At 48.8% G+C, this 24596-nt stretch overlaps 1 protein-coding gene, 1 long non-coding RNA gene and 1 other non-coding gene across 5 annotated transcripts in view; 2 read left to right on the top strand and 1 right to left on the bottom strand.

Moving 5' to 3' along the window:
* Positions 1-436: 436 nt before the first annotated feature.
* The window catches only part of DAGLB (diacylglycerol lipase beta), a 32074-nt gene continuing 7914 nt past the window's right edge, over positions 437-24596 (bottom strand). For 2 of the 3 annotated variants that reach the window (XM_022587689.3, XM_089895620.1), the window contains exons 4-15: positions 23161-23419; positions 21592-21714; positions 20480-20607; positions 19375-19501; positions 17697-17780; positions 15794-15871; positions 12261-12341; positions 12044-12171; positions 6201-6269; positions 6021-6093; positions 4727-4968; positions 437-4627 (exon numbers count right to left, since the gene is read on the bottom strand). In XM_022587689.3, the coding sequence (XP_022443397.1) occupies positions 4429-4627; positions 4727-4968; positions 6021-6093; positions 6201-6269; positions 12044-12171; positions 12261-12341; positions 15794-15871; positions 17697-17780; positions 19375-19501; positions 20480-20607; positions 21592-21714; positions 23161-23419 (1591 nt within the window). In that variant the 3' untranslated portion in view covers positions 437-4428. The remainder of the gene's footprint in view (positions 4628-4726; positions 4969-6020; positions 6094-6200; positions 6270-12043; positions 12172-12260; positions 12342-15793; positions 15872-17696; positions 17781-19374; positions 19502-20479; positions 20608-21591; positions 21715-23160; positions 23420-24596) is intronic. The other variant, XM_022587691.3, reaches the window with a different exon arrangement.
* On the top strand, positions 1447-24479 carry LOC115803778 (uncharacterized). Its single transcript, XR_016387736.1, has 2 exons — positions 1447-1810; positions 2464-24479. It is a non-coding gene; the product is annotated as an uncharacterized LOC115803778 (long non-coding RNA).
* Positions 14026-14098, top strand: TRNAK-UUU (transfer RNA lysine (anticodon UUU)). The gene has a single exon. It is a non-coding gene; the product is annotated as a tRNA-Lys (tRNA).

Here is a 24596-nt window from a genome sequence, read left to right as displayed (position 1 = left end):
GCTAATGGGTTTCAGACGCGAAGAGCAGTACAGCCTCCTTCCTGAAACGTTGCCATTTAATGCATCCTGATTTACCAGCCCACGTTCACTACCTAACACTGGACTGTACGTCATAATGAACGAGTGTAACAGCTCAGCTCTTTGGATCAATCTTTTTGATTTCGTAGTGAGATTTTTAAAACAAATTAGTGTATTAGCTTTTGTGAGATTTTGAACAGAGCTTTTACTCCCGTGTTCCCTCCGATGAAGCATTCTGCTCTGGCCGTGGGTGCACTGGGTGGAGTGTGTGGAACACTTGTGATCAGAGGATGAAGACAGTATTTTAACAAAATATGGAGATTAATTTACACTACATTGTATACGTAATAATTAAACTATTAAAAGTGTCACGGGTAAACGTTTTAAAAGGTTAATTTCTGTCAGATGCAGTAGATGATGAAGAAAGGCCGGTATTATCAGTGTTTTCTTAAGCTTTTCCTTTTCCTTAAACGTGCCCATCCCTCCTGAAATTGGGCATTTAATCCATCTTTGACCTCATCATTCTCATAGTTGCTAACTTAGTAAGTGCTTTTCTTATAGAACCCCTTCTTAATGAGCAATATGCCTCCTTGTATTATAAAATCGTTCTGAATATGCATTAGAAAATTTTTTTTGTAGATTAGTAAAAGTGCATTCCTGTTTTCATGTTACCTTATCCAAAGCTAGTAAGTGCTTTCCTTGGTTTTCTAGTAACTAGGTGTAAAAATCCTATGTTGCAGGTTTACAGTTTTTAAAATACTTAGATATTCTTAAACTGTAAACCCTGCCAGATCACCGACACTGCACCTGGACTAATAACACTGACCGCCTCTTGCCTCACAGCGTGCACACGCTTCCTGTCCTTGCCCTAACAATGTTCCTTGGGGTCTGTGAGGTTCTGTCAACCCCGTGCTCGTGCTAACGAAGTTCTGTACAACTTACCCACTGGCAAGAATACGAGCTTGGACCTTTCAACCACTAGAACAAAATTTTTTAAATTGACAGTTGCAGAATTGTGGAGTGTTTTTACATTGATCTTTTGCTAATGCGATTAGCAGTATGTTTTGCATGTATGACTTAATAAATCCTTGAATCATGATTGGTAATACTGGAGTTCTTGAGAGCTTGGGGAACCACCTGCTGGGGTATGTGTGTGTTTGCCTCCCTGTAAAACCCTGGGTCGTTGGATGTTCATTTCCAACGCATGTTTTCGTGGTGGGGGGACAGGGAGCGGTCCCTCTACGGGGAGAAGACGGAGGAGCCAGCAAACAAAGAGGGGGCGTTGAGTGACGTTCGGTTTGAGACCTGGCGAATGTTGGCGAGACTCATGTGATGTCCACGCGGGGACGTGTGTCCGCATCTCGGACCAGAGCTCTGGGCTGAAGACGCACGTGTTGGAACCCGAGCTGGCAGCCTGGTAAGGTGGGGACTGACGATACGACTTTAAGATCCTTTCTGGAGCCTAAACTTATACTATCAACAGTTCATGTTAGAAGCAGTTTTTTTAATTCTCTTTTTTATTGCTTGGAAGAGTTATTTTTTTTTTTAACCAAAGGTAAACAATGCAGTTTTAAGACCAAATCTAAAGATTTGCTACAAAAACAGCAGTCTTCCCCCTTCACACCCTCCCCAGAGGCGCACCCATTTGAGTTCTCTTAGGTAATTCTTCGTACTTGTCTTCACATATCTAAAGCATGTGCTTGCTTTTTTCTCTTTTACTTACCAGATCACTGGTTTATCATAAAAGGATGTAACTCGGGAACAGCCAGACGGAAGAGATGTAGAGGGCAAGGTATGGAGGAAGGGCTGGGCGCTTCCCTGGGTGCACGGTTCTCCCCACATCTCCATGTGTTCCCCAACCCGGAAGCTGTCCAAACCAGGTCCCTTCGAATTTTCTGGAGGCTTCAGTTCAGTCACTGGCCATTGGTGACCGGTTGAGCTGTCAGCCCCTCCCCTCCCCGGGGCTCAGGCTGAGCTGGGTGCTCCGCTGGATCTTCAGTTCCAGCCACCAATGACGACGTCCCCTCCCTGGTGGGGATGCAGTAGCTCTTAACCAGCCGTAACCCCAGCCTCAACACACCTCTCCCACCCCTTCAGTACAGTCGTTTGGGTTGGCGCTGATATTCAGTGTCTGCATTGCCACTGCCACGTAAACGCTCAGGGCTGAGCCATGTAGTAGCAGAATCTGCCTTTCCTGCACAACCTTGGTTTCTTCTGGAGTACTAGTTTATTTGCTTTGTTTTCTGTGTACTTGATTAGCTTAACTGACTTTTCCATCTGTTGTCTGAGTCTCTCAGGACGTTCGGATATTGCATGTGTTTCATCAGGTTTCACTTCCCTGAAGGCACAGAGCCCTCTGACCACCACTTCTCTTACGTGTTGATCTTTTATTTTCTACATCTTAACTCCTTGTTTTCTAATTTACTTTCTCACCTTGATGGACAGATTCTCCAAGAGTTTCCTGAGAAGTATGTGGGTCATCTATGTTTTTGAGCACTTGTATCTTTGAAAATAACTTCATTTGAACCTGATACTTTTTGGCTGGGTCTGAAGTTCCAGGCTGGAAATAACTTCTCTTCGGCTTCTCGAAGGCAGATCTCCCCGTCGTCTTGGCTGTTTGCACTGCAGGGGGCGGTACGTTTATCTCCACGTCTTACGGGGTCTGCCCTGCGTCTTCATGTCCTGGGTGGATCTTTGTCTCGCGTACCCTGTGCTTGGTGGGCTTGTTCGTCTGGAAGCCTGTCTCCCGTTATTCAGGTATCCCTTTCCCAGCTGCTTTTGATTTCATTTTTTATACTTTTCACGTCCAGGAGTTCTTTTTTCCCTAAATACTATTTTTCAGCCTTGTGGATCAGTTTTGTAGTTGCAGCACTCTTTCTTTCTGTTCCTCAGCTGTTTGTAGCTTCTCCCGTGTCTGTTTCTTTTGGTCCTTTGTTCCCCAAGTGTCTGGCAATCCCTGGCTCGTGCTTGAACGCTGAAAACTAAAAAGCAGACCGGACACTGAGCACGTAGGTGGGTCACGCCAGGGTGGTGTGGTTCAAGGTGCTGGGATCGCTTTCCTTCCTGCCGCTAGGAACGTACAGGAATTATGTTTAGAAACGAAACTTGTAGCAGTTGGATGTTACCACAGCATTTCAGTCAGAGACCTTTGCGGGTTTTCAAAAACGAAGGTGGCATGGCTGTGACAGCTACTAGGCCCTGAGGGGGCAGGTATCCCTAGAGGTCTGATTTCCTTGGAGCACCTTCTTGAAGGTTCTGGGAGCCAAGTGGGAGGAGTTGTTCTACTGCGCTGGTGTCCAGCGCCCCCTCTACCCTGAAGCAAGCGAGGAGCCAGATTTCTTCCAGCCGCCACTCTGGCCGGTCCCCCGCTGTCTGCTTCATGCCCGGGTCCGAGGTACCTGGGGCATCTGGTTTGTAGACTGGATTTATTCTTGTCTTTCCTTCCCCACTTCACCCAGGAGTCCGCTTACCTCTGGCCATCTCATTGTTCCTGTCTCTTCTTCCCCCCCGTGCTTGTGGGTTCATGCTTTCTAAAGGAATCCCATTACTCTCATTTTACAGGGTTTGGATCGGGGGTGGAGTGCAGTCAGACGCCTGGGCAATCTTCAGTCTTTAGCCAGAGCTCCAGGAAAACTTAAGACTCCATTTTGTTGTTTACAGTGGACAGAAAAAAGATGTTTAAAACAGGACTGTTGTAAAACTACCCAGTAAAACAGACCTTCCCAGAAACACCCACTGGAAGAGTTCATGGCTGTGCAGGCACTCATGATACGTAAGTGCTTTTTTTTTTTTTTTTTTAACTCACTCTGAATCCACTGGCCGACCTCTGCGAATACCCCACGAGAACTGGGCCATCACCCTGAGGCTGGTGAAGCAAGCAGCGTGAACAGGGCACGGGGCACCCGGAGGCCAGGAGCTGCAGTCTCTGCTCGCCTCCCCGACCTGCTTTCGTCTGATTCCCAGTCGGAGCTCAGGGCTGACCCTCGCTTAGTGCCACCCATGACAGACCCCAGTCTGCACCCTCGCAACTGATACTGAGTTTGTGCAGGCGGGAAAGTCCAGTTCGCAGAATACACTGCGCACCTGTGTGCCAACTCGTAAGGCAGGACCCTGTCACTGAAAAGGTGGCCTGAGGGGCGGGCGCCTACAGATCCATTAGGGCCTTAAACCTGGCTGTGGGACTCCTGGGAATCAGCAGGCCTACAGGAAAGGGCGTGACACCCACTCGGTCTCGGGGGGTGGGGGGGAGGCCGTCACCTCAGTGCTCTCCTGGCTCCTGATTGTGTGAATGTTGTGGTCAGAAGTATTTCTCAAATTACTCAGTCATTTAGGAGACCACTGAAGTCCGATCATTGGCATCGTGGGAATCACTCAGATGTCCACGGCCCGAGCAGCTCCCAGTTGCCCGGGTTACGCGACCTCCACACTGGAGCCTCCCTGGGTCGGGCAGGAGACACAAGCGGCCCTGTCGGACACCACGCTGTCCAGGGCTCTCATCAGGATGTCGGGCATGTGGTCTGTTAGCATCTTTGGGCCGATGAGTATTTTGCTGAATTCCGATTCGTGTGACCATTTCACACTGTACCGAGCAGCAGGATAGCAGGAAAACCTGAAAGAGGAAAAGCCGAGTGTCTCTTCAAGTCTCACCCCCGTGAGTCTCCCTTCACCGCTGGTGGGTGACTGACCACGTCCGGCCCGCCGCACTCACCTCCCTGAAGTGCCCACTTCCTCCAGGTGGATGATCCTGCCGGGAGGGTAGAGAGGGGGGTACTTGGTGGGGGACTCGAGCGGGGAGTCGCTGGAGAAGCTGTAGGCCGGGGACCCGTGCGCCAGCAGGCTCCGCTCCCCGAGGAGAGGCTGCGTCAGGTCGCCCCCATCCAGCTCCGTCGGCAGGTCCTCGGGGTGCCCTCCAAACAGCTCGTACCAGCACGCGCGCAGCAGGATCTTGTACTGAGGGCGAGACCGAGAAGACGGCATGCGTGTGACTCCGTGAGGCTTTCACGGTCCCCGGAGACCTCCTGTGACCCGTGAGCTGGTGGCGGCAACCCCACAGCACTTAGAAGCCTGGCTGCTTTGTTTTTCAACATGGACCTTAGGAGTGTGGAGGTCAGGGGCCCAAACCCAGGTTTCTCTGGGGCAGTGACGCCATCACACTTGAAGCCATATCTAAAAACCAAATTCAGGCAGATTTTGAGGAAAAATTACCCTTAATTCTTTTTAGGCAATTCTGTAAACCAGTTTTACCCTTTACCCTTAAAGACATTAGATACAAATTTTTTTTTTTTAATTTGGGGGGAGTGTAGCTGATAAGGAGGAAGTTTATTTTTAAATTAAAAATTTTTTTCTAATTAGCAACAAAAACACAAAAAACGTCACAAAACAAAGATGTTAAGTGAAAAAGCATCTCTAGTCCCGTTACCTAAATAAAACCACATTTTGGTGTATTTTTTTGGTGAAAGCTATATATACCTCGTCACCTACCCCTGCCTTGGCTTACATTCTAAGAAGCATTTTTAATCCTTCCGTTTTTAAAAAAACTCTTCAAAACATCATGGATATTCTTCTCTACTGGTAAATACAAATGCATTTATATGTGGAACAACTATAATACTCCACAGCCCAGCAATACCAGCGCCTTCTGAACTCTATCTGGCAGCCTTGTTTTCTAAGCTTTGGGGCCAAAACCATCAGAACGCTGTTAGTCATGACAGGACTAAGTATGACAAAAAAAAAAAAAATCACTTAACCAAACAGGGATGGTTCTAGTATAGTATGTTCTAGTTGCAGCTTCCCTGCGCATGGTTTAGCCATTTGCTTCTCAGGCGGCCTCTGCAGAACAGCAGCCAATAGTCTGTGCCGGGGGTAGAAGAGCTTCTAGCAGCATCAGTGCCCTGCGCTATGAGGCTCTGAATTTAGAAACGTCCTTTCGAGGCCACAAACAGCCTGGTGGGGAGGCCCTAACCCCTGCAGGTCCTCTTCCGCACCCCCCACCCCCGAGTTACCTTGGGCTTGTTGCAGTGAGCAATCACTCGCAAGATTCTCCTCTTCAAATCTTCCAAGTTGGTCACACTTAACCTGTTGAGCAAAAGACCAGACTGAGGCTTAGAACTCTGCCTTTCCCGCTAGCCCAAGCCCGCTAGCCCAAGCCCGCTAGCCCAAGCCAGGACAGCCAGCAGACTCACCTGGGAATCACATCCTTGCCCAGAACAAGTGACACGATGAAGGTCTTAGAGTATTCATAAAGGGATTTGCTGAAATTTTAAAAAAAAGTGATTATATTGCCCACAGAAGGCTTCCAAGAGAAAGCAAGTAACTGTACCAAGTTAGGAAGAGGTCAGTGTTCACAGAACTCCACTCTATTCTCCACCCTCTAAAGGGGAAGAGAAATAAGAGATTCCAGGTGGAGCAACTCACTGGCCAGATTCTCTTGAAAAAGTAAAAGGCATGGGGATTTGCGTTACTAGATGTCAGCACTGGGTAGGCAACTAAGGTACTTAACCCAGTGTGGCGTCAGCAGAGTCAGACGAAGCCAGGGGAAAAGTGAGCATAGATGCCTCCCACAGGGGAAGGATGGGCTTTTAATAAACACTGCTGAGATAAAGCACTCAAGGTGTGAGCGGGAAGATGAAACTGAATCTCTACCTCATGCTGTACACACACAAAAAAACCCGAATTAAACATAGATTAAAGACCTAGGTAAAGGTGAAAGGTCAGACTAAAAGGCTTTTAAAAGATATGATAGGAGACTAGCTCCATGTCCTTGGGACAGAGAAAGATTTCTTAAAACGAAAACCTGGGACTTCCCTGGCAGTGCAGTGGTTAAGAATCCACCTGCCAATGCAGGGGACACAGGTTCGATCCTGGTCTGGGAAGATCCCACGTGCCGCAGAACAACTAAGCCTGTGCGCCACAACTACTGAGCCTGCGCTCTAGAGCCCGTGAGCCCCAACTACTGAGCCCATGTGCCACAACTACTGAAGCCTGTGTTCCACAACGAGAAGCCACTGCAGTGAGAAGCCCACGCACCGCAATGAAGAGTAGCCCCCGCTCGCTGCAACTAGAGATAGCCTGCACGCAGCAATGAAGACCCAACACAGCCAAAAATAATGACAAATTAGTCAATGTTAAAATTAAGAACTGATAATGACTTGACTCAGACACATCAAGGAGTGAGTATATTTACAACACATACTTAGAACCAACAAAGAAGTGATGTACTGAATATATATACAAACCAGTGAGAAAAAAAAGACAATACAATAGAAAAGTGGGCAAAAGGAACTTCATGAGAGTAGAAATTCAATAAAAATACGAAGAGACTCAACTTCATCATGGAAATGCAAATTAAACAATGAAACATCACTGCGTGCCCATCAGATTGGCAAAAATGTTCAAATTGGACACTATGAAGTGTTAGAATGTGGAGGGGTATGCACGCTGCCAGTAAGGTGTGAATGGGTGCAGCCACAACACGCAAAGCGCGAGCATGTGCACACTCCATGACCCAGCACGTCTGTGACAGCCCGATGTCCGTCACCAGCAGAACAGATAATTTGTGATATGTGATGAAACATAACGAGAATTTACACAATGACGTTTCAGACGTCAAACAATGTGCGGAAAAAAAAAATAACAAAAGTATAATTCCCTTTCTCTGAATTTCAAAATCATGCAAATCCAGACTATGTAGAGACATGTATACAGGTGGTAAAACTAATTTTTAAAGCAAGGGAAGGGACTTCCCTGGCGGTCCAGTGGTTAGGACTCTGCGCTTCACTGCAGGGGGCATGGGCTCGATCCCTGGTTGGGGAGCTAAGATCCTGCAAGGCCGCATGGTGCAGCCAAAAATTAAAAAACAATTTTTTTTTAAACTAAAAAAAAAAGCAAGGGAAGAATTTTCACAAAGATCAGGACAGTGATTCCCTGTGAACAGGAAAGGAGAGGACACACAGGGACTCTTCTAAGGCACTGGCAACGTTCATTTCTCCACTTGGGTGGGTGCAGAGGTATGTGACTATTTTTAAATCAGCTTTATTGAGGTGTAATTTACAACAGTAAAATCATACCCATTGTAAGTGTACAATTTGATGACTCTTGACAAATGTATATAATTGTTTAGCAACCACCTCAATCAAGACGTAGAGCATTTCCATCACCCCCCGGGCTCCCTTTGTCCTTCTGCAATACCCCAGCCCCAGCCCCAGGCAACCACTGATCTGCTTTTTGTTGTTATAGTTTTGTCTTTTCTAAAATGTCATACAGGGACTTCCCTGGTGGCGCAGTGGTTAAGAATCCGCCTGCCAGTGCAGAGGACACAGGTTCAAGTCCTGGTCCGGGAAGATCCCACATGCCACAGAGCAACTAAGCCCAGGAGCCACAACTACTGAGCCCGCGTGCCACAACAACTGAAGCCCGTGCACCCAGAGGCCACGCTCTGCAACAAGAGAAGCCACCACAACTAGAGAAAGCCCGCACACAGCAACGAAGACCCAACACAGCCAAAAATAAGTAAATAAAATAAATTTATTAAAAAAAAATTTTTTTTAAATGTCATATAAGTGAAATCACACAGTAAGGTCTCTTGTGTCAGGTTTCTTTCACACAGCAAAATGCATCCAAGTTGTATGGATTTTTGCTTATTACTCTAAAAAACATGTTTTATCTTTGTTTCACTGAATAAAAACAATCAGTTATTTTAAAAAGTCACTTTTGTGTCTTATATGTATAAATATGTGTTTTAATATTAAAAGAGCTTTTAAAAATTTTAAAGGTACACATTTATGTAAAGGTATTGATAGATTTATAATAATGAAAAAATGAAAAGAATGTAAATATCAGTATGGGAATAAATAAAAGTGGTGTAACCAGATGATAGAAAACTAAGTTAATTTAAAAACACGTTCTCAAAGAATAGTTAAGGATATAATGTATATAGAGTATTAGAAAAACACATATCCACACACAAAGAGCTGGAAGAAAGCAAACCTGAATAGTTACAGTGATGATTTCTGGGTAGATCCTGATCTCTCCACTTATTTATATTTTTCAAAAATTCTACGATGGATACAAATTTAATTTTTACCCCTTTCATTTTTTTTTTTTTTTTTTTGCGGTATGCAGGCTTCTCACTGTTGTGGCCTCTCCCGTTGCGGAGCACAGGCTCCGGATGCGCAGGCTCCGGACGCGCAGGCTCCGGACGTGCAGGCTCAGCGGCCATGGTTCACGGGCCCAGCCGCTCCGCGGCATGTGGGATCTTCCCGGACCGGGGCACGAACCCGTGTCCCCTGCATCAGCAGGCGGACTCACAAACACTGTGCCACCAGGGAAGCCCCCTTTCATTTTTTATTTCTTTTTTTTAATGGTCGTACAGATTTCTATCATCAGGCCAAAGATTATACAGGATTAAGTATGTTGAATCAGAAAAGAAAAATAATTTTCAAACTCAAAAAATGAATTAGTAACCAAATTCAGTGAAGTTGCAGGATACAAAATTAATATACAGAAACTGTTGCCTTTCTATATACTAATAATAAACTATCAGAAAGAGAAATTAAGAAAACAATCCCATTTATAATTACATCAAAAAGAATAGGACTTCGCTGGTGGTCCTGTGGTTAAGAATCCGCTTTCCAATGCAGGGGACGCGAGTTGATCCCTGGTCAGGGAACTAAGATCCCACATGCCGCAGGGCAACTAAGCCCGCACCGCAACTACTAGAGCCCGTGTGCTCTAGAGCCCATGCACCACAACTAGAGAGAAGCCCATGCACCACAACGAAGATGCAGTGTGCCACAACTCAGACCCAATGCAAACAAATAAATATTGGAAAAAAAAAAAGAATAAAGTACCTAGGAATAAATTTAACCAAGGAAGTGAAAGACCTGCACAGTGAAAACTAGAAGCCACTGATGAAACTGAAGAAGACACAGATAAATGGAAAGGTATTCAGTGCTTATGAATTAAAAGAATTATTACTAAAATGTCCATATTACCCAAAGAAATCTACAGATTCAATGTAGTCCTAATCAAAATTCCAATGGCATTTCTCAAGAAATAGAACAAACAACACTAAAATTCATTTGGAAGCACAAGAGACCCCAAATAGCCCTAAGCAATCTTGAGAAAGAAAAACAAAGCTGGAGATATCGTGATCCTTGATTTCATAATATAATACAAAGCTAGAGTCATCAGGAGAGTATGATGGTTAGTATAAATACAGACACAGATCAATGGAGCAGAACAGGGAGCCCAGAAATAAGCCCGTGCACTTACGGTGAATTAATTAAGAAGGGAGCTGAGAATACACAGTGGGGAGAAGACGGTCTCTTCGATAAATGAGGTTGGGAAAACTGGACCACTATCTCACCATACACAAAAGTTAATTCAAAATGGGTTAAAGACATTTAAATGTAAGACCTGAAATCAGAATACACCTAGAAGAAGACATAGGCAGTAAGCTCCTTGACATTGGTCTTGGTGATGATTTTTTGGATTTGACACCAAAAACAAAGGCAACAAAAGCCTAATCAAATGGGACTACATCCAACTAAAAAGCTTTTGCACAGCAAAGGAAACGATTGACAAAACGAAAAGGCGACTTACTGAATGGAAGAAAGTATTTGCAAATCATATACCTGGTAAGAGGTTAAAACCAAAATACATAAAGAATTCATACAACTCAATAGCAATAAGACAATCTGATGGGGACTTCCCTGGCGGTCCAGTGGTTGAAACGCCGAGCTTCCACTGCAGGGGGCGTGTGACCCCTGCAGGGTTCAACCCCTGGTCCGGGAACTAGGATCCCACATGTCGCGTGTCCAAAAGAAAAGGGCAGACGATCTAAGTAGACATTTTTCCAAAGAAGACACACAGATGGCCAACAGGTACGTGAAAAGATGCTCAACATCACTAATCATCAGGGAAATGCAAATCAAATGAAAATGCAAAGCTCGAGATGGTACCTCGCACCTGTCAGAATGGCTATTATCCTAAAAAGATAAACGAAATAACAAGCACTGGCCAGATGTGGAGGAAAGGGAATGCTTGTGCATTGCTGGTGGGGATGTAAACTGGTGCAGCCACTACAAAAGAACAGTATGAAAAGAAAAAAAAACAACAGTATGGAGGTTCCTCAAAAAATTAAAAATAGAACTACCATATGATGATCCAGCAATTCCACTTCTAGGTATTTATCCAAAGAAAACGAAGGCGCTGACTTGAAAGATACCTGCACCCCCATGTTCACTGCAGCATTATTTACAATAGCCAAGACATGGAAAAAATCTAAGTGTCCGCTAACAGATGAATGGACAAAGATGTGTGTGTGTGTGTGTGAGATGGAATATTATTCAGCCATAAAAGGTAGCGAAATCTTGCCATTTGTGGATGGACAACAACCTGGATGGACCTTAAGAGCATTACACTAAGTGAAATAAGAGACAGAAAGGCAAATACCATGTGATCTCACTTATATGTGAGAAATGAAAAAACAAACCAAGCTCACAGATACAGAGAACAGACTGGGGGCTGCCAGAGGCGGGGGGTGGGAGGGGAGGCAGTGAAATGGGAGAAAGGAGTCCAAAGGTACAAGCTTCCGGTTATGAAATAAATAAGTTATTGGGTTGTACATACAGCCTGGCGACTGCAGTTCATCATGTGAAGAGCTGCGTACGTGAAAGCTGCTAGGAAAGTAAATCTTAAAAGTTCTCACGAGGAAAAACGATTCTGTGACTCTGTTAACTAGACTTATTGTGATCATTTCACAGCATATACAAATATCGAATCGTTACGTTGTACATCTGAAACTAATATAATTATACCTCAGTTTAAAAAAATCAAATCAAATCAAAGCTATGGTTAGAGAGACCTATGAAAAGCTATCCAGTCTTTTTTCAACCAAACAGGGCTTTGAAACAAACTTCTCCTGAGGATGAGAAATTGTTAACTAACTTGCAGATAAGAGACCAGTTCTGACCACATGACTTGTGAGTAGCACCTCCTTACAGGAAAGAAAACAAAGAAGTACCTCAGCAGCCCCCTGGGCGGGGAAAAGGCGTAACACCTGACTCGTGGGTATGGGCCTCTGAGCATGATGGTCAACAGGGCCGCAGCACCTGCCCCCAGGCTGTGCCCCACGATGACCAGCCGGTATTCCTAGGGGGCAAATGCAGAATGAGTAAAGGTTAAGAAAACAAATAGCTAATGGCAGAGAAAACGAAAGAAAAGAAGAATTAAAATCTCACAGGTGCAATGCTGAACGCCTGGCTCAAAATCCCGTCGTTGATGAGTCGTCGGTAAACGTATCTGGCAGCTTGAGAAATCCCCTGAAAGTGCAGACACAGAGGTGGCTGGTGACTGTCAGACAGGGCAGGCCTACACGGGGTCTCCTATCGGTGACGCTGTCCCCCCAGACAGGAAAGGCATCCTGGGATCAGCCGGCACATCTACCACTCACTGCTGTATTCCTGGCACCTGGCACAGAGCTTGGCAAGAAGCAGGGGCTCAAAAAATATTTCCATGAGCGAATAGGTGATGTCAGGAACATCTTTCCACGTCAGTGGACGTTTCTAAGGCTTCTTCAGCTGCAAGGCACCGTGCTGCGTGGACGTCCCACAATCTACTTTAGCCAAGTCTCCATGGTCCGTCACATTTAGATTATAAATGGCTGGTCTTTTACAAGTATGTTAAAATGTAAAGTTCTGAATCAGTGACAGTGACTAAGCAGCCCCTGTTCCTGCAAAAGCAGAACTAAAACCATCGGAAGTTGAGTTCTAGGAAGGTCAGGCTTTGGTTTAATTTCAAAAAATAGAATGTAAAACTTCCTAACAAATACAGCTATCTCACGAAACAGACTTCTTGAAAATTAAGTAGTTCCCATCGAGGAGAGACAACCCTGTCGACCAAAAGCATTTTCGGAGTGCTTCCTGCATGACAACACAGGACGGGCCTGGCCACCGGCCCCGGCAGCCTAACCTCCAACAGGATGAAGTGGGAGAAATTCCACATAAGATGGGAGGCTGTTTTGCTCCTCTCTGAAGCTGCTGCAAATTCCTGATTCAGTAGCTCTATAACCCTGTGAGCAGAATGCGGAACCTGGCCTCGAATATGACAAACCAGGAGGTCTGAAGGGTTAACATGCTGTGCACAGTCTGACGGCACTTCTGGACAAACCACCAGATCTCCCTTTCCTCCCCCTCCTACCACAAGATGCTGTCGACTTCCGCCAACATTTATTAGGCACCTACCCGCGTGTCTGGTTCTGGGCAGCCAGAGCCACTCGGCATCTGGACCACAACTCGGCCGGCTGTGAGTCTCCCTGGCACAAGTGTTTCAGGTGAAACGCCAAGACCGTTTTCAGCTGCACAGCTTTGAACTCCAACCATCGTGGACAGCATCAGAGCCAAAACTCGGTACCGAGGCCAAGAGCAGAGAACCGTGCCCTTAGGCCCTGAGCAGCTGTCTTCCCGGGGGGAGGGCAAGAGCTGTGTCACTGAACGGAACAGTGCTGGAGGAGGCCTCCGCTGAGAGCCGGCCAGGCCTGCGGGTCGCAGCTTGGAGGCACAAAGCCTTGGTCTGCGGCCCAAATTCTTCTAAGACCAGAGCCACAGCCGAGCCCACAGGGCTCTGAGGGTATTCTGTGCTTGGCTAGTTGATGCGTCTCTATAATAAGTTTTAAGTTTCTTATTTGTTTTTCTTTATGCACACCCAGTAATAGTTAAACTGGACTTGTCGGTGAATTGAGGTATGAAAAGACAGCTAAGGGATAAAGGAAAAAAGTTCACATTCCCAGGACTGTCAAGCTCCTAAGTGGCGGCAGAACAAAAGCCAAAAGCCTCCACTCTGGCTCTTCCCTGAAGTGTCCAGGCACAGAAAAAAACAAAACCCCCAAAAACAACAACAACAAAAAAACCTGGAAGGAAAAAAGTTGTCCAGACAGGACACTGGGGTTCAATTACCAGCACCGCACTCCGGCAATAACACGTGCTTTTATAAAAAGTAAGCATTCCAGCCTAGGTAGCTCAGCTGGGAGAGCATCAGACTTTTAATCTGAGGGCCCAGGGTTCATGTCCCTGTCCAGGCACCAAGAATAAATAAACAGAATTTTTAAAAAATTAAGCATTCTATTTAAAAAACTATTACTACAGAAGTAATGCATGTTTTGGTTAAAAACCACACGAAGTGTATAAAAATAGTGTATAAAAATAGTGGAAGGCCACTGCCCTCCGCCCCCGACATCCTTCTCCCCAGAAGCAGCCGCTGTAACCTTTAGGGAAGGAATCATCCCAGACTTTCCCTCAAATGTTAAAACGCTCAGCTCTACAACCTCGTTAGTCATCAGGAAAATGCGAATCAAAACCACAGTGAGATACCCACTTCACAGCCACTAGAACGGCTACGTTCAGAAAAAAAAAAAGAGGTCTTCCCTGGTGGTGCAGTGGTTGAGAGTCCACCTGCCGATGCAGGGGATGCGGGTTTGTGCCCCGGTCCGGGAAGATCCCACATGCCGCGGAGCGGCTGGGCCCGTGAGCCATGGCCGCTGAGCCTGCGTGTCCGGAGCCTGTGCTCCGCAACGGGAGAGGCCGCAACAGTGAGAGGCCCGCGTACCCGCCCCCTCCCACAAAAAAAAAAAAAAAAAGAAAGAAAGAAAGAAAAGTGATGATGCAGAGAAATGGAAACCCGCGTTCTTTGCTGGTGGGCATGTAAAATGGTGCAGCTCTGTTGGAAAACACTTTGCTGGTCCCTCAAAAAGTTAAACAGAGAAATAACAGTAAGACCCAGCAATCCCATGTCTGGGTATATTCCCCCCAAGAACTGAAAGCAGGGACTCCAACAGTTATCTGCACATCCATGCTCATGGCAATTTTACAACAGCCAAAGGAAATTCTGACACACGCTACAACATGGATGATGCTTGAGGACATGTGCTCCGTGAAGCATGCCAGTAATGAAAGGACAAATACTGTATAATTCCACTTATATGAGGAACGTAAAATAAGCAAATTCACAGACAGTAACATGGTGGTTCCCAGAGGCTGGCGGAGGGAAATAACTCTGCTCTGAGCAGGCCGTGCTCCTCCCATCATCCCTTTGGGAAGAGCTTATGCACCCCGTGCCCCCTCCCAGCACAGTAACACTGAAACAGGAACTCGGTGTTGTGACATATGCAGAGAATGCAGTGACATGCAGAAAAGTGCTGAGCGTCTGCATCTCAGGGAGGGTCTGCCTGCACTGTGTTGCACTAAAGCTTTTTTTCACCATGAGAAAGTACTACTTTAATTACACGGGAAGAAAAGCATTCAAATGCCGACTCTGACACTTGTTCCGGTAACTGTGTAGCTACTGGCAAGTGACGCAATCGCTATGAACCTCCTTCTTTCTCTTAAAAACAAAAGTAGGGCTTCCCTGGTGGCGCAGTGGTTGAGAGTCTGCCTGCCGATGCAGGGGACACGGGTTCGTGCCCCGGGTCGGGAGGATCCCACATGCCACGGAGCGGCTGGGCCTGTGAGCCATGGCCGCTGAGCCTGCGTGTCTGGAGCCTGTGCTCCGCAACGGGAGAGGCCACAACAGTGAGAGGCCCGCGTACCGCAAAAAAAAAAAAAAAAAAAAAAAACAACAAAACACAAAAGTAACCTCTCAGGGCTGCGGTGAGAAGTTGTGCTGGACAGCACCTGGCGCAGAACAGCGTTAACGCGGGAGACCCCAAACTGAAAATACTCCAGCGCCTTCGAGGTTCCCCTTGACAGAACATTCCAGACCACACGGCCTCGGCTCCTACCTTGTGTGCCCAGCAGTCCTGCACCTCACACTCGAGGTCGACCGGCTCGCTCTCCGCTGACAGGTCCGTAAGGATGTCCTGGAAACAGTGCGTGGGAAGAGGCCGTCAGCTGGGCTGGGCTAGATGAGGGTGGCTGCGTGGGACAGTCCCCCGGGTCAGGCTGTTGAGAATTGGACCCCAGGTGCCTGAACTCGGGAGAGATGCCAGGTGGCCAGGAAGCGCAATCAGACATGAAGACTGGGGAGGGGACACGTCTAAGACGCACCCTCTGCCCCCACTCCCTGCACACAGCATCTAAGCACCCACGAAGCACAGAGCCCTGGGCCAGGGTGTTGAGCAAAGCATGGTTCCCGTCCTCCATGGGCCCAGTCAACGGCTGGTTGAAACCTAAGGGAGGGTAAGAGACACGTCACACAGAGCAGAGGAGGGGTGAGTGCTGCAGGGCACGGGGGGCTTCCTGGAGGAGGTGGCCTGAGCCAGAGCCTGATGGAAAAGCTGGTTTTCAGGAAGCAGAGGAGAGAACAGAGGCCGGCATCCTCACCCAGGGGAGCAGCAGGACCCAGGGCAGAGGCATCTGGGCACGGGAAGAGGGCAGTGGGCTGGGCTCACGGGCACTTGACTCTGGAGGCATCGAGGGGCCGCGGGCAGAGCCTGGGAGGCTGGTGTGTCCCTGGGACCCGGGGAGGCCCACCTGCGGGGGAAGGGGCCCCAAAGGTGGCTCTGGCGCTGCCAGGGCTGGGAACTGTGCGCCACAGTGCCGAAAGAGCCTCAACAAGAACCAGGAACCGTGTATAAAACGCAGCGGGAACTGCCTGAGGTTTGCGAGCAGTGGCAGGTCTGACCATGTTCTAGAAAGAGTCCTCTGGACAGTACAAAGGACAGACTGGGAAGACGCGAGACGACAGACAGGGACCGAGGTAGAGGACCTGTCGCTGGCCCAGGAAAGAGAGGCCTGGGACCAGAACCCGGGCTGCGGTGCTGGGGCTGGAGGAGACGGGCCAGAGAGGGGCCGGGCAGGACCACACGCGACAGACTGGGCAGGAAGCGAGGATAGAGCCAGAGACGACTTCAGCTCTGCGGCTTCTTGGTGGGCAAGGGGGCGCCGCATGGTTACTGGGGTGGGCGGTGCCGACGGGAGAGGAGACCCGGGAGTGGGGGCCCGGGCAGACCCAGATGGCTCCTGGCGAGGCAGGGGCAAGGTTGGCGGGGGGCGGGGGGGGAAGCAGAAGAGGGTGGAGTCTCGTTTCATTTCCTGGGTCAGGAGAAAAGAGAGAACTAGGAAATGAGACTGAGGAACGGCCAAGAAGAGACCAAAAAGCACAACACAGGAGAGAAGAATGTCACCAGGTGTCTTCGTGGGGCAGAGACCGAGCAGGACGGGAGGGGGCCGCTGGGTGGGGCTGGGCAGTGCTCACTCCCACGGCACCGGGGGAGCAGCGGCCAGGGGAGCCGGGGGCAGGCGCATCGGGCCGGCTGAGACCCCCAACGGGAACTGGGGAGGTGGGGTGGGGGGGTACCTAAGAGTGGGCTGACTTTGGACTGCATGACTTAACCTACTGTTCTTTCTGGCTTTGGGTGCAGAAAATTCAAGGGGAGGGTCACCCGGGTTGGGGGCCCAGGGAATCCAGTGGGCACCCGCCTGGGAGTAGGGGAGCCCAGCCCAGCCAGCGTCTAAGTTTCCAGTATTTCTTGGTTAAAAGGAAATGGCTTTATCTGCTTTTTCAAAGGGAATATTTGACAGCCCTGGACTCGCCTCCCTGTTTTCCACGCCCGGTGTTTCCCTGTGTCTGATGCTGTCGCTTACGAAGGTTTCCCCTCAATTCCAGGAAAGCTGGGTCTCCTGGCATCCGAGCTGCTGACTGCCCGCCCCCAGCCCCCTGGGCCAGCGCACCAGGCTCCGTACCTGGAGAGACATGGTTCCCCTCACAGCCACCACCACCGACTCCTTCCTGTGGTCCAGGGCCACTAAGAAGGGGAGCTCGTACACCTGGGAGAGAGGAATGAGCATTAACACAGGTGTCTGCGGACACGGCTGGGCCAGCCCACAGCGTGTAACACACGCGCTTCCGAGCACAGCGCGGAGGGGTGCACTGATCCCCACCTCTGCTCGTTCTCAGTAGACAGTGTGACTTCTGATTCTCAGTGATGAAAGGCTCTCTAAAGCCAAGCCCCTTTTACCCTCGGGGGCAGGGGGTAGAGCCATCTCAGCGGGCAAGACCAGAGCCTCCACTCTGGGTCAGTGCAAGCAGCGGGTGACAGGCTCTGGGCGCCGTAAGCACCCACTTGCATCAACACCGACCGCGGGTCCAGCGGTAACCCTAGGCTCCTGCCTTCGCATCTGCAGAGGCTCCTGAAGGAGCAGCGAGAGGGCCTGGGTTAGGCAGACCTGCCTCAGGAACTCTGCTCCACCCCATTCCTGCCGTGGGACCCCAAGCAAATGTCTGAAGTTCTCTTCCACCCCATTTCCTCATCTTTAAGGAGGACAACACGGTGTGCGGTCCTCCAGCTGGTGTGACACCACGGGGACGGCCACCTGTGCGTGGTGAACGGTCGTGCATGTGGAGCCAGCAGGAGAGGACAGACTGCCGACTTTACCGCCCTGGTTTCCGCAGGAGAGGGACTTCTACTGATGACCTTGTGGGGGGCTCCTTGAAAGAGCCCACAGAGCGGTCACGAGCCTTCTGTGGAAAATCACCTCCTTTAAACCCCATCCGCTTTCTGTCATCACCACGCAGTGACAGAGCAGCACAGGGCTCACGGGCTCCTGCGCTTTGAAGGTACCAGATTCACTGCGGACATGAAAACAAGATCCTGGACGTTCTGATCTCAGTGGGGTGGGGTGTGACTTTTACAGCTCCCAGGTGAGTCTAAAATGCAGCAGTTTGGGAGCCAGGGGGGTCAAGAACAGGACACCAGTGGTTGTCTGAATCGTCTGTGTGCTGGAACCGTGGGGGGCTCCTGAGCTGGGGTCCCATCGCCACAGATTCTGACTTCATTCATGTGGGGTCTGGCCTGGGCTTCTGAGTTTTAAAAGCTCCCCAGGAGATCCCAGTAGACAGCAGACGTGAGAGCCGCTGCGCTTGGCTGCAGGTTCTGGGCTTCCGGTGCCTGTGAGGACCGTGTGGGGAGCCACGAAGCAATGCAGGACGGGTCCCTGACGCCAGACAGACTGGCTTCCGCAGGTTCACTAGCCAGCCCTGCGATTCCGGGACCCTCCCAAGTGTGAGACCCACTGCACTGCACTGCACTCATAGGATGGAGCTCAGACCCAGAGACTAGGATTGATCAACCCCGGTGACCTGTGTGGGATTAATGCCAAGTGCAACTCATTGTTCTTCACTAAAAATGGGCTCAGGTGAAACACAGCACAGTCTCTCTGATGAAGACCTTCTGCCCCATCTTACGTTAAACCTGTGGGGGCTTCAAGAGCGTTTGTGAACCTCGAAGATAGTGCGCTAGACTTGGGGTGAGTATGTGTCTGTGTCTCGGCACATTTTTCCGGGGGAATAGTTTATAACGTCCACCAGAATCTCAGAAGACTCCAAGACCCAGAAGAAGTTAGGAGGCACTGCTCACTCTACCTTGTCGTGAAAGCTGACGTGAATGAAATCCCGGTACTGCAGCCCCGTCGTCTGCAGGATGGAGCCAAAGTGACAGTTGAGCTGATCACCTCCAACCAAGTCATAATCGGTTGTCCGGCTTCTGCAACTAAAACAGGGGCAGAGGCGTTACTGCGCCAACCAGAGCCACGTACCGAGGAAGACCCCACCCTGCCGTCCCGTTTCCTAGCAAACCTGAGGGCACCCACTGCAAGCCTGCACAGCTCAGTCTGGCGAACCTATAGTGGCCTTTAAATGACACTTCTGTGTACACGTCTTACTACAGTCTGACTTATTTATTAATGCTTTACATACTCAAAAAATAAACCAACAAGGATGGGAGAGACCCTAAAATCACCAGGAATGGGACAAGCCGGCATCAGGTATCTCCTGATATGATGTGCTAAGAAGCACGCACGCTCCGCGTGGAGCATTCCTGCCAAAGATGTGTAACTTGAACCTAATCGTGAAGAAGTCACCAGACGAATGCAAAGTGAGGGCCAGCCTACAAAGTACCCAGACTGTCCTTTTCAAAATGTCGATATTGTGAAAGGCTTAAAAAAAAAAAAAAAAAAAAAAGACTGAGGAACTGTTCCAAACTGGAGGAGACTCAGGAGACATGACAGCTAAATGCAATCCACGCTCCTGGACTGGAAGAAAATGTGCTACGAGGGGTATTACTGGAACAACGGGAAAAATTGGAATAGCTAATGATTAATGATAAACTTCCTGAATTTTCTAACTGTACTGTAATTTATGGCAAAGAAAGACCTCGTTCTTAAGAAATACAAGCTGAAGTAATTCGAGGGAAAGGGGCATGATTCAGCCCGCGACTGAATCTCCAGCGGTTCTGGGGGGAAAAACACGTATTTATGGAGAGAGTGATACAGCCCATGTGACAAAACTGAGTCACCACTGGTCGTGGGCGTTCTTAGCACTGCTCCTGCGGTTTTGGAAATATTTCAAAATAGGAAGTTTTTTTTTAAACAGGGAAATGGGATTATTTTTAGAAAATAAAGTACGGACACCATAGCAAGCAACATCCGGGGCGGAATGAGGATGGAGGCCTCAGACGGTGCCGACCTACCAGTCGCCACCGATCCTGCACAGCCCTGTGAAAGGGTTTCTGTAGATGTAGAGAGGCCACCCATAGGCAGCTGCGGCAAATTGCATATAGTGACGGCAGTTTTCTAATTCTGCGTCCAAATCAGCTTCCTGGAAGAGAAGAAGAAAAGCGTTTTGTGTAGGGGAGCCCATCAAGGAGAGGACCAACACACTATGATCTGCCTTTTTTTAATCTGATTTTCATTTTATATTGGAGTATAGTTGGTTTACCATGTTGTGTTAGTTTCAGGTGTACAGCAAAGTGATTCAGTTATACATATACCTATACCTATTCCTTTTCAGATTCTTTTCCCATATAGGTTATTACAAGACGTTGAGTTCCCTTTGCTACAAAGTAGGTCCTTGTGGATTATCTATTTGATAAACAGTAGAACACACTATGATCTTAAACCTGAACTCAAATTCCTGATTCTTCCCTTTCTTTCTTCAGGGAATAGACCTCTCGGAGGACTTCCACTGGGAAAACTGGTCCTTAAATACAGACAGATGAACCCCTCATTTTAGGAGAATGCAGAAGTTAGCAGCAAAAATCCCTAATGACTTTTCTGACTCCTGGTGAAATAAGCCCAGGACTTCCTGCTGGATGCAGGTGCAGACGCCCCCGCAACAAATGGGCTTCTGGGAACTAGGTGCAGAGATAAGACACACAATCCGTATGCAATTTTCTCTTTCAAAAGCACAGAAGTCTGTGGCGGGAAAGCAATCATCAAGCAAAGCTGAACTGTCTCTGTTCCCCAGGCCCAGAGAAGAGAGCAAACACACTCTGGGAGAACCAGGTCCCACCCCAGAGGGAATTTTCGATATGCAGACAACAGCCAATTTCCTAAAAGAGAATCTCAGGAAAAAAAAAAAAAAAAAAAATACAATGGGTGGTGAACGGGCCAGGAGTGGGCTCCCTCTACCTGAACTCCAGGTGATGAGGAGATGCCTCACCGGACAGGTGACAAACCACAACTAGCAAAAGCCACAAATCAGATTCCAATCAACTGCTCCTGAAACGGTTGCTTTTTTTTTTTAATTTACAAGTAGGTGTAAATGTCAAAACGGTACAGCTCAACGGAGACGTGGGCTTACCTGGGAGGGCCCTGGGGAATGGCTGACCACCTCGTCAGGCTCCTGGTTGTTCCTGATGCTGTCCTGTTGCTGGTGGAGGAGAGCGAGCCCTGCTGCAATGTCGCTGGGCACCAGGTCCGTGTCCTGGGTGGGAAACCATAGCGGCTTATCATAAACCCAGTGGGAATGGCCCACGAGCTCCCAAGGGCCCAGTTTTACGCAGTTCACATGCACACACGTGCACATACACATACAGTTACGTGTGAAAAGGTGTTTTGAAAACTATTTCCCTTTTAGGACTCCTGCATGTGAGCTTCGTGTCTCTCACTATCCTGCCCTCACACAAACCTGCTCGAGAACATAAATATTGTACTGATCTCTGTTCTCAGGTTCCACGTCAAGGGAGTCGGCTATTTTTAATCTACTTCACATCGCCTGTGAAGTGGGTGAGTAAATGGGTAAATTCGCCCTCTTTGGAGTAACGTCTGATTTTGGCCCAGGTTTACACTCTTACTGAGAAGGTTTTGTTGAAAGAGTCCACGGCAGAGATGTATGAGACTGGACTTATACTCACTGGGCAGAACGAGCCTCAAAAAGACCCTCAAACTAGGAAAGCAACCGAGTGAGTGTCCAGAGCCTGATCCGACCCTCTCCTTCACGGGGGACACAGAGCAGACGGGAGTCCACAAGAAACCAGGTACTGGCCACTCGGCCACTTGAGCCATCGGTTCTGCCCACGATGCAGGTTAAGACGTCCTCTAAGAATAGCCAGGTTCTCTTCCTCCTTCTTTCAACAATCTTAAGACCGGGTTGAAGTGCTCCTTTGAAATTATTTAGGGGGACACACTTCTCTCATCCCTATGTGGAGCTGCTGGTTACGGAGTCAGCCTTGAACAGGGCAGGCCTGGACACCACAGAGAGGTGAGAAAAAGACTGGCGGGCGGGCACAACGTCAAGAGAACTCCTCTCTCTCACTTGGCTGCAGTACTGAACATAAGAGGAGTTTATCAGAGATCATTATAAGAGAAATTGGATGTGAAAGAAAAACAAATGTTTCCAAATCACTGAAGAAACTGCTCTAGAACCATGACACCCTTCTGCATTGCAACTGTCTTTAAAAAGAGAATCATCTATCATTTCCATCATGCCATAAAGTTGTAAGAAACCAGGGTCCGATACTACCTCGAAGGCACGACACTGCCGGGACCTGGCATCTGCTGAGAACCAGCTGGACAAAGAATGTAGGAAACGACTGGCAAAGGATTCTCAAAATGTACAGGTTCCACTACTTAGTTCCTTAAGAACTAATTCAAAATCTTAACTGTGTAACAGATGGGCGTCAACACAAGGATGCGCCGACCAGGGCGTAGGGTCTGTGAGCACAGGGCCCTGGGTCCCTGCTCCCGGGAGCTCTTGGGCACTCACCCCAGGGCACACCTCCACCCGCCGCACCCATGGGGGACTCACTCTCAGGAGGTGTTTTATGTCAACAGGGAGACAACAGGGTTCACAATGCAGAGAGCGCGTCTTCTCAAAAGAAGCGTTTACTTAGATAGAAGAGAGAGACCAGAGCAGACCCCGTCGGCTTACTGAAAAGTAGGTTGAGAAAAGCTCTGCCGTACTCGAAAAAGCAACTCGAGTACGGTCGTCTTTGCCGACGCAGCAGCACAGGAACTTGACTCTCGTTTCCCACACGCTTGTAGCTGCCGTCTTGAGGCCATTAAGTAACTGGCTGGACTCATGGCTATCCAGGTGATGGGGGCCCGCAGGGGGATACGGAGCCATCTTCCCCCCCAGCGGGTCAAAGACGATGACAATGGTGACCACGGTGGAGGCGATGATGATCCAGCTGCGACACAGAGAGAGAGGAAAAGGCTTGGGGGCTGCAGTCCTGAAGTGACCCATGGGGTCACTCTCTGCATCTGTACAACTTGAGGCTCTTGTTACTAAGGAAGATGGGGGTCTCCCAGAACCTGGCGGAGGCGGGCAACTTGTTTCTTCTAGAAAGTTCCTTATGAGCCCATGGCCAACCCAGGCCCGACAAAGATCAGAGCCCCAAAAGCCACAAAAGGAAAAGGGGAAGTGTCTGGTGGGCAGAGCCTCGGCCTGGGCATGGAAGTCCCTGACCTTGACCTAGGCCTACTCCCCAGGGTCTCGGGGTTCCCCTCAGTAAAACCAAAGGAGGCTTCCTGTGCCACGGGATACCCTCACAGGTCTTTCATTCATATGTTTCAATACTTCTAGGTTGTCCACCATGCGCAAGGCGCCCTGGGTCCATGAGCACGTGTGCTCCTGGAAGGTGGCCCAGGAAGGGCCGCCACGGCCTCTCCCGAGAGGCTCAGCAGGGCAGCGGGAGTCTCCATCCCCTTATTTACAGCATGAGGGGATGTGGCTAGATCATCTGTAAGATTTTTAGTCTGGAAAGGGCATAAACCTTATTCTAGCGGATTATTTCCTGCAGCAATTCCAGAGACTATATATTTCTTCACGTCCTACTTTTAGTTTTTGCCCTATTTTGGTCTTCAGGTCTCTTCCTTCTTGTAAGGGAAGGGAGGGAATGCAGAAAAATGAGAACCGGTAAGAAAGGAAACTACATCAATAAATGCATAATGGGAGATGAACTATTCCTCGTGTATGAACAAGTGCCTCTGCATTTTTATGATTTACTCAGAAAGATCCCTTTCTGGGCTTCCCTGGTGGCGCAGTGGGTGAGAGTCCGCCTGCCGATGCAGGGGACGTGGGCTCGTGCCCCGGTCCGGGAGGATCCCACATGCCGCGGAGCAGCTGGTCCCGCGGGCCATGGCTGCTGAGCCTGCGCGTCTGGAGCCTGTGCTCCGCAACGGGAGAGGCCACAACAGTGAGAGGCCCACGTACCACAAAAAAAAAAAAAAAAAAAAAGAAGATCCCTTTCTAACTATATTAGGAAGCCTGCATGACACTGGGCCACCTCAGTTATTCACAAGGTATTTGATTACCTCCATCTCGAGTACATTTTGGACAAGAAATTGCAGAAGACTGGAGACCTC

This window comes from Delphinapterus leucas, chromosome 15, assembly GCF_059928025.1.
Source record: "Delphinapterus leucas isolate spDelLeu-1000000601 "Yukka" chromosome 15, BTC_Dleu_Yukka2, whole genome shotgun sequence".
NCBI lineage: Eukaryota > Metazoa > Chordata > Mammalia > Artiodactyla > Monodontidae > Delphinapterus > Delphinapterus leucas.
The sequence above is the reverse complement of the archived record's forward strand: the minus strand, read 5'-3'. Positions and strand labels throughout refer to the sequence as shown.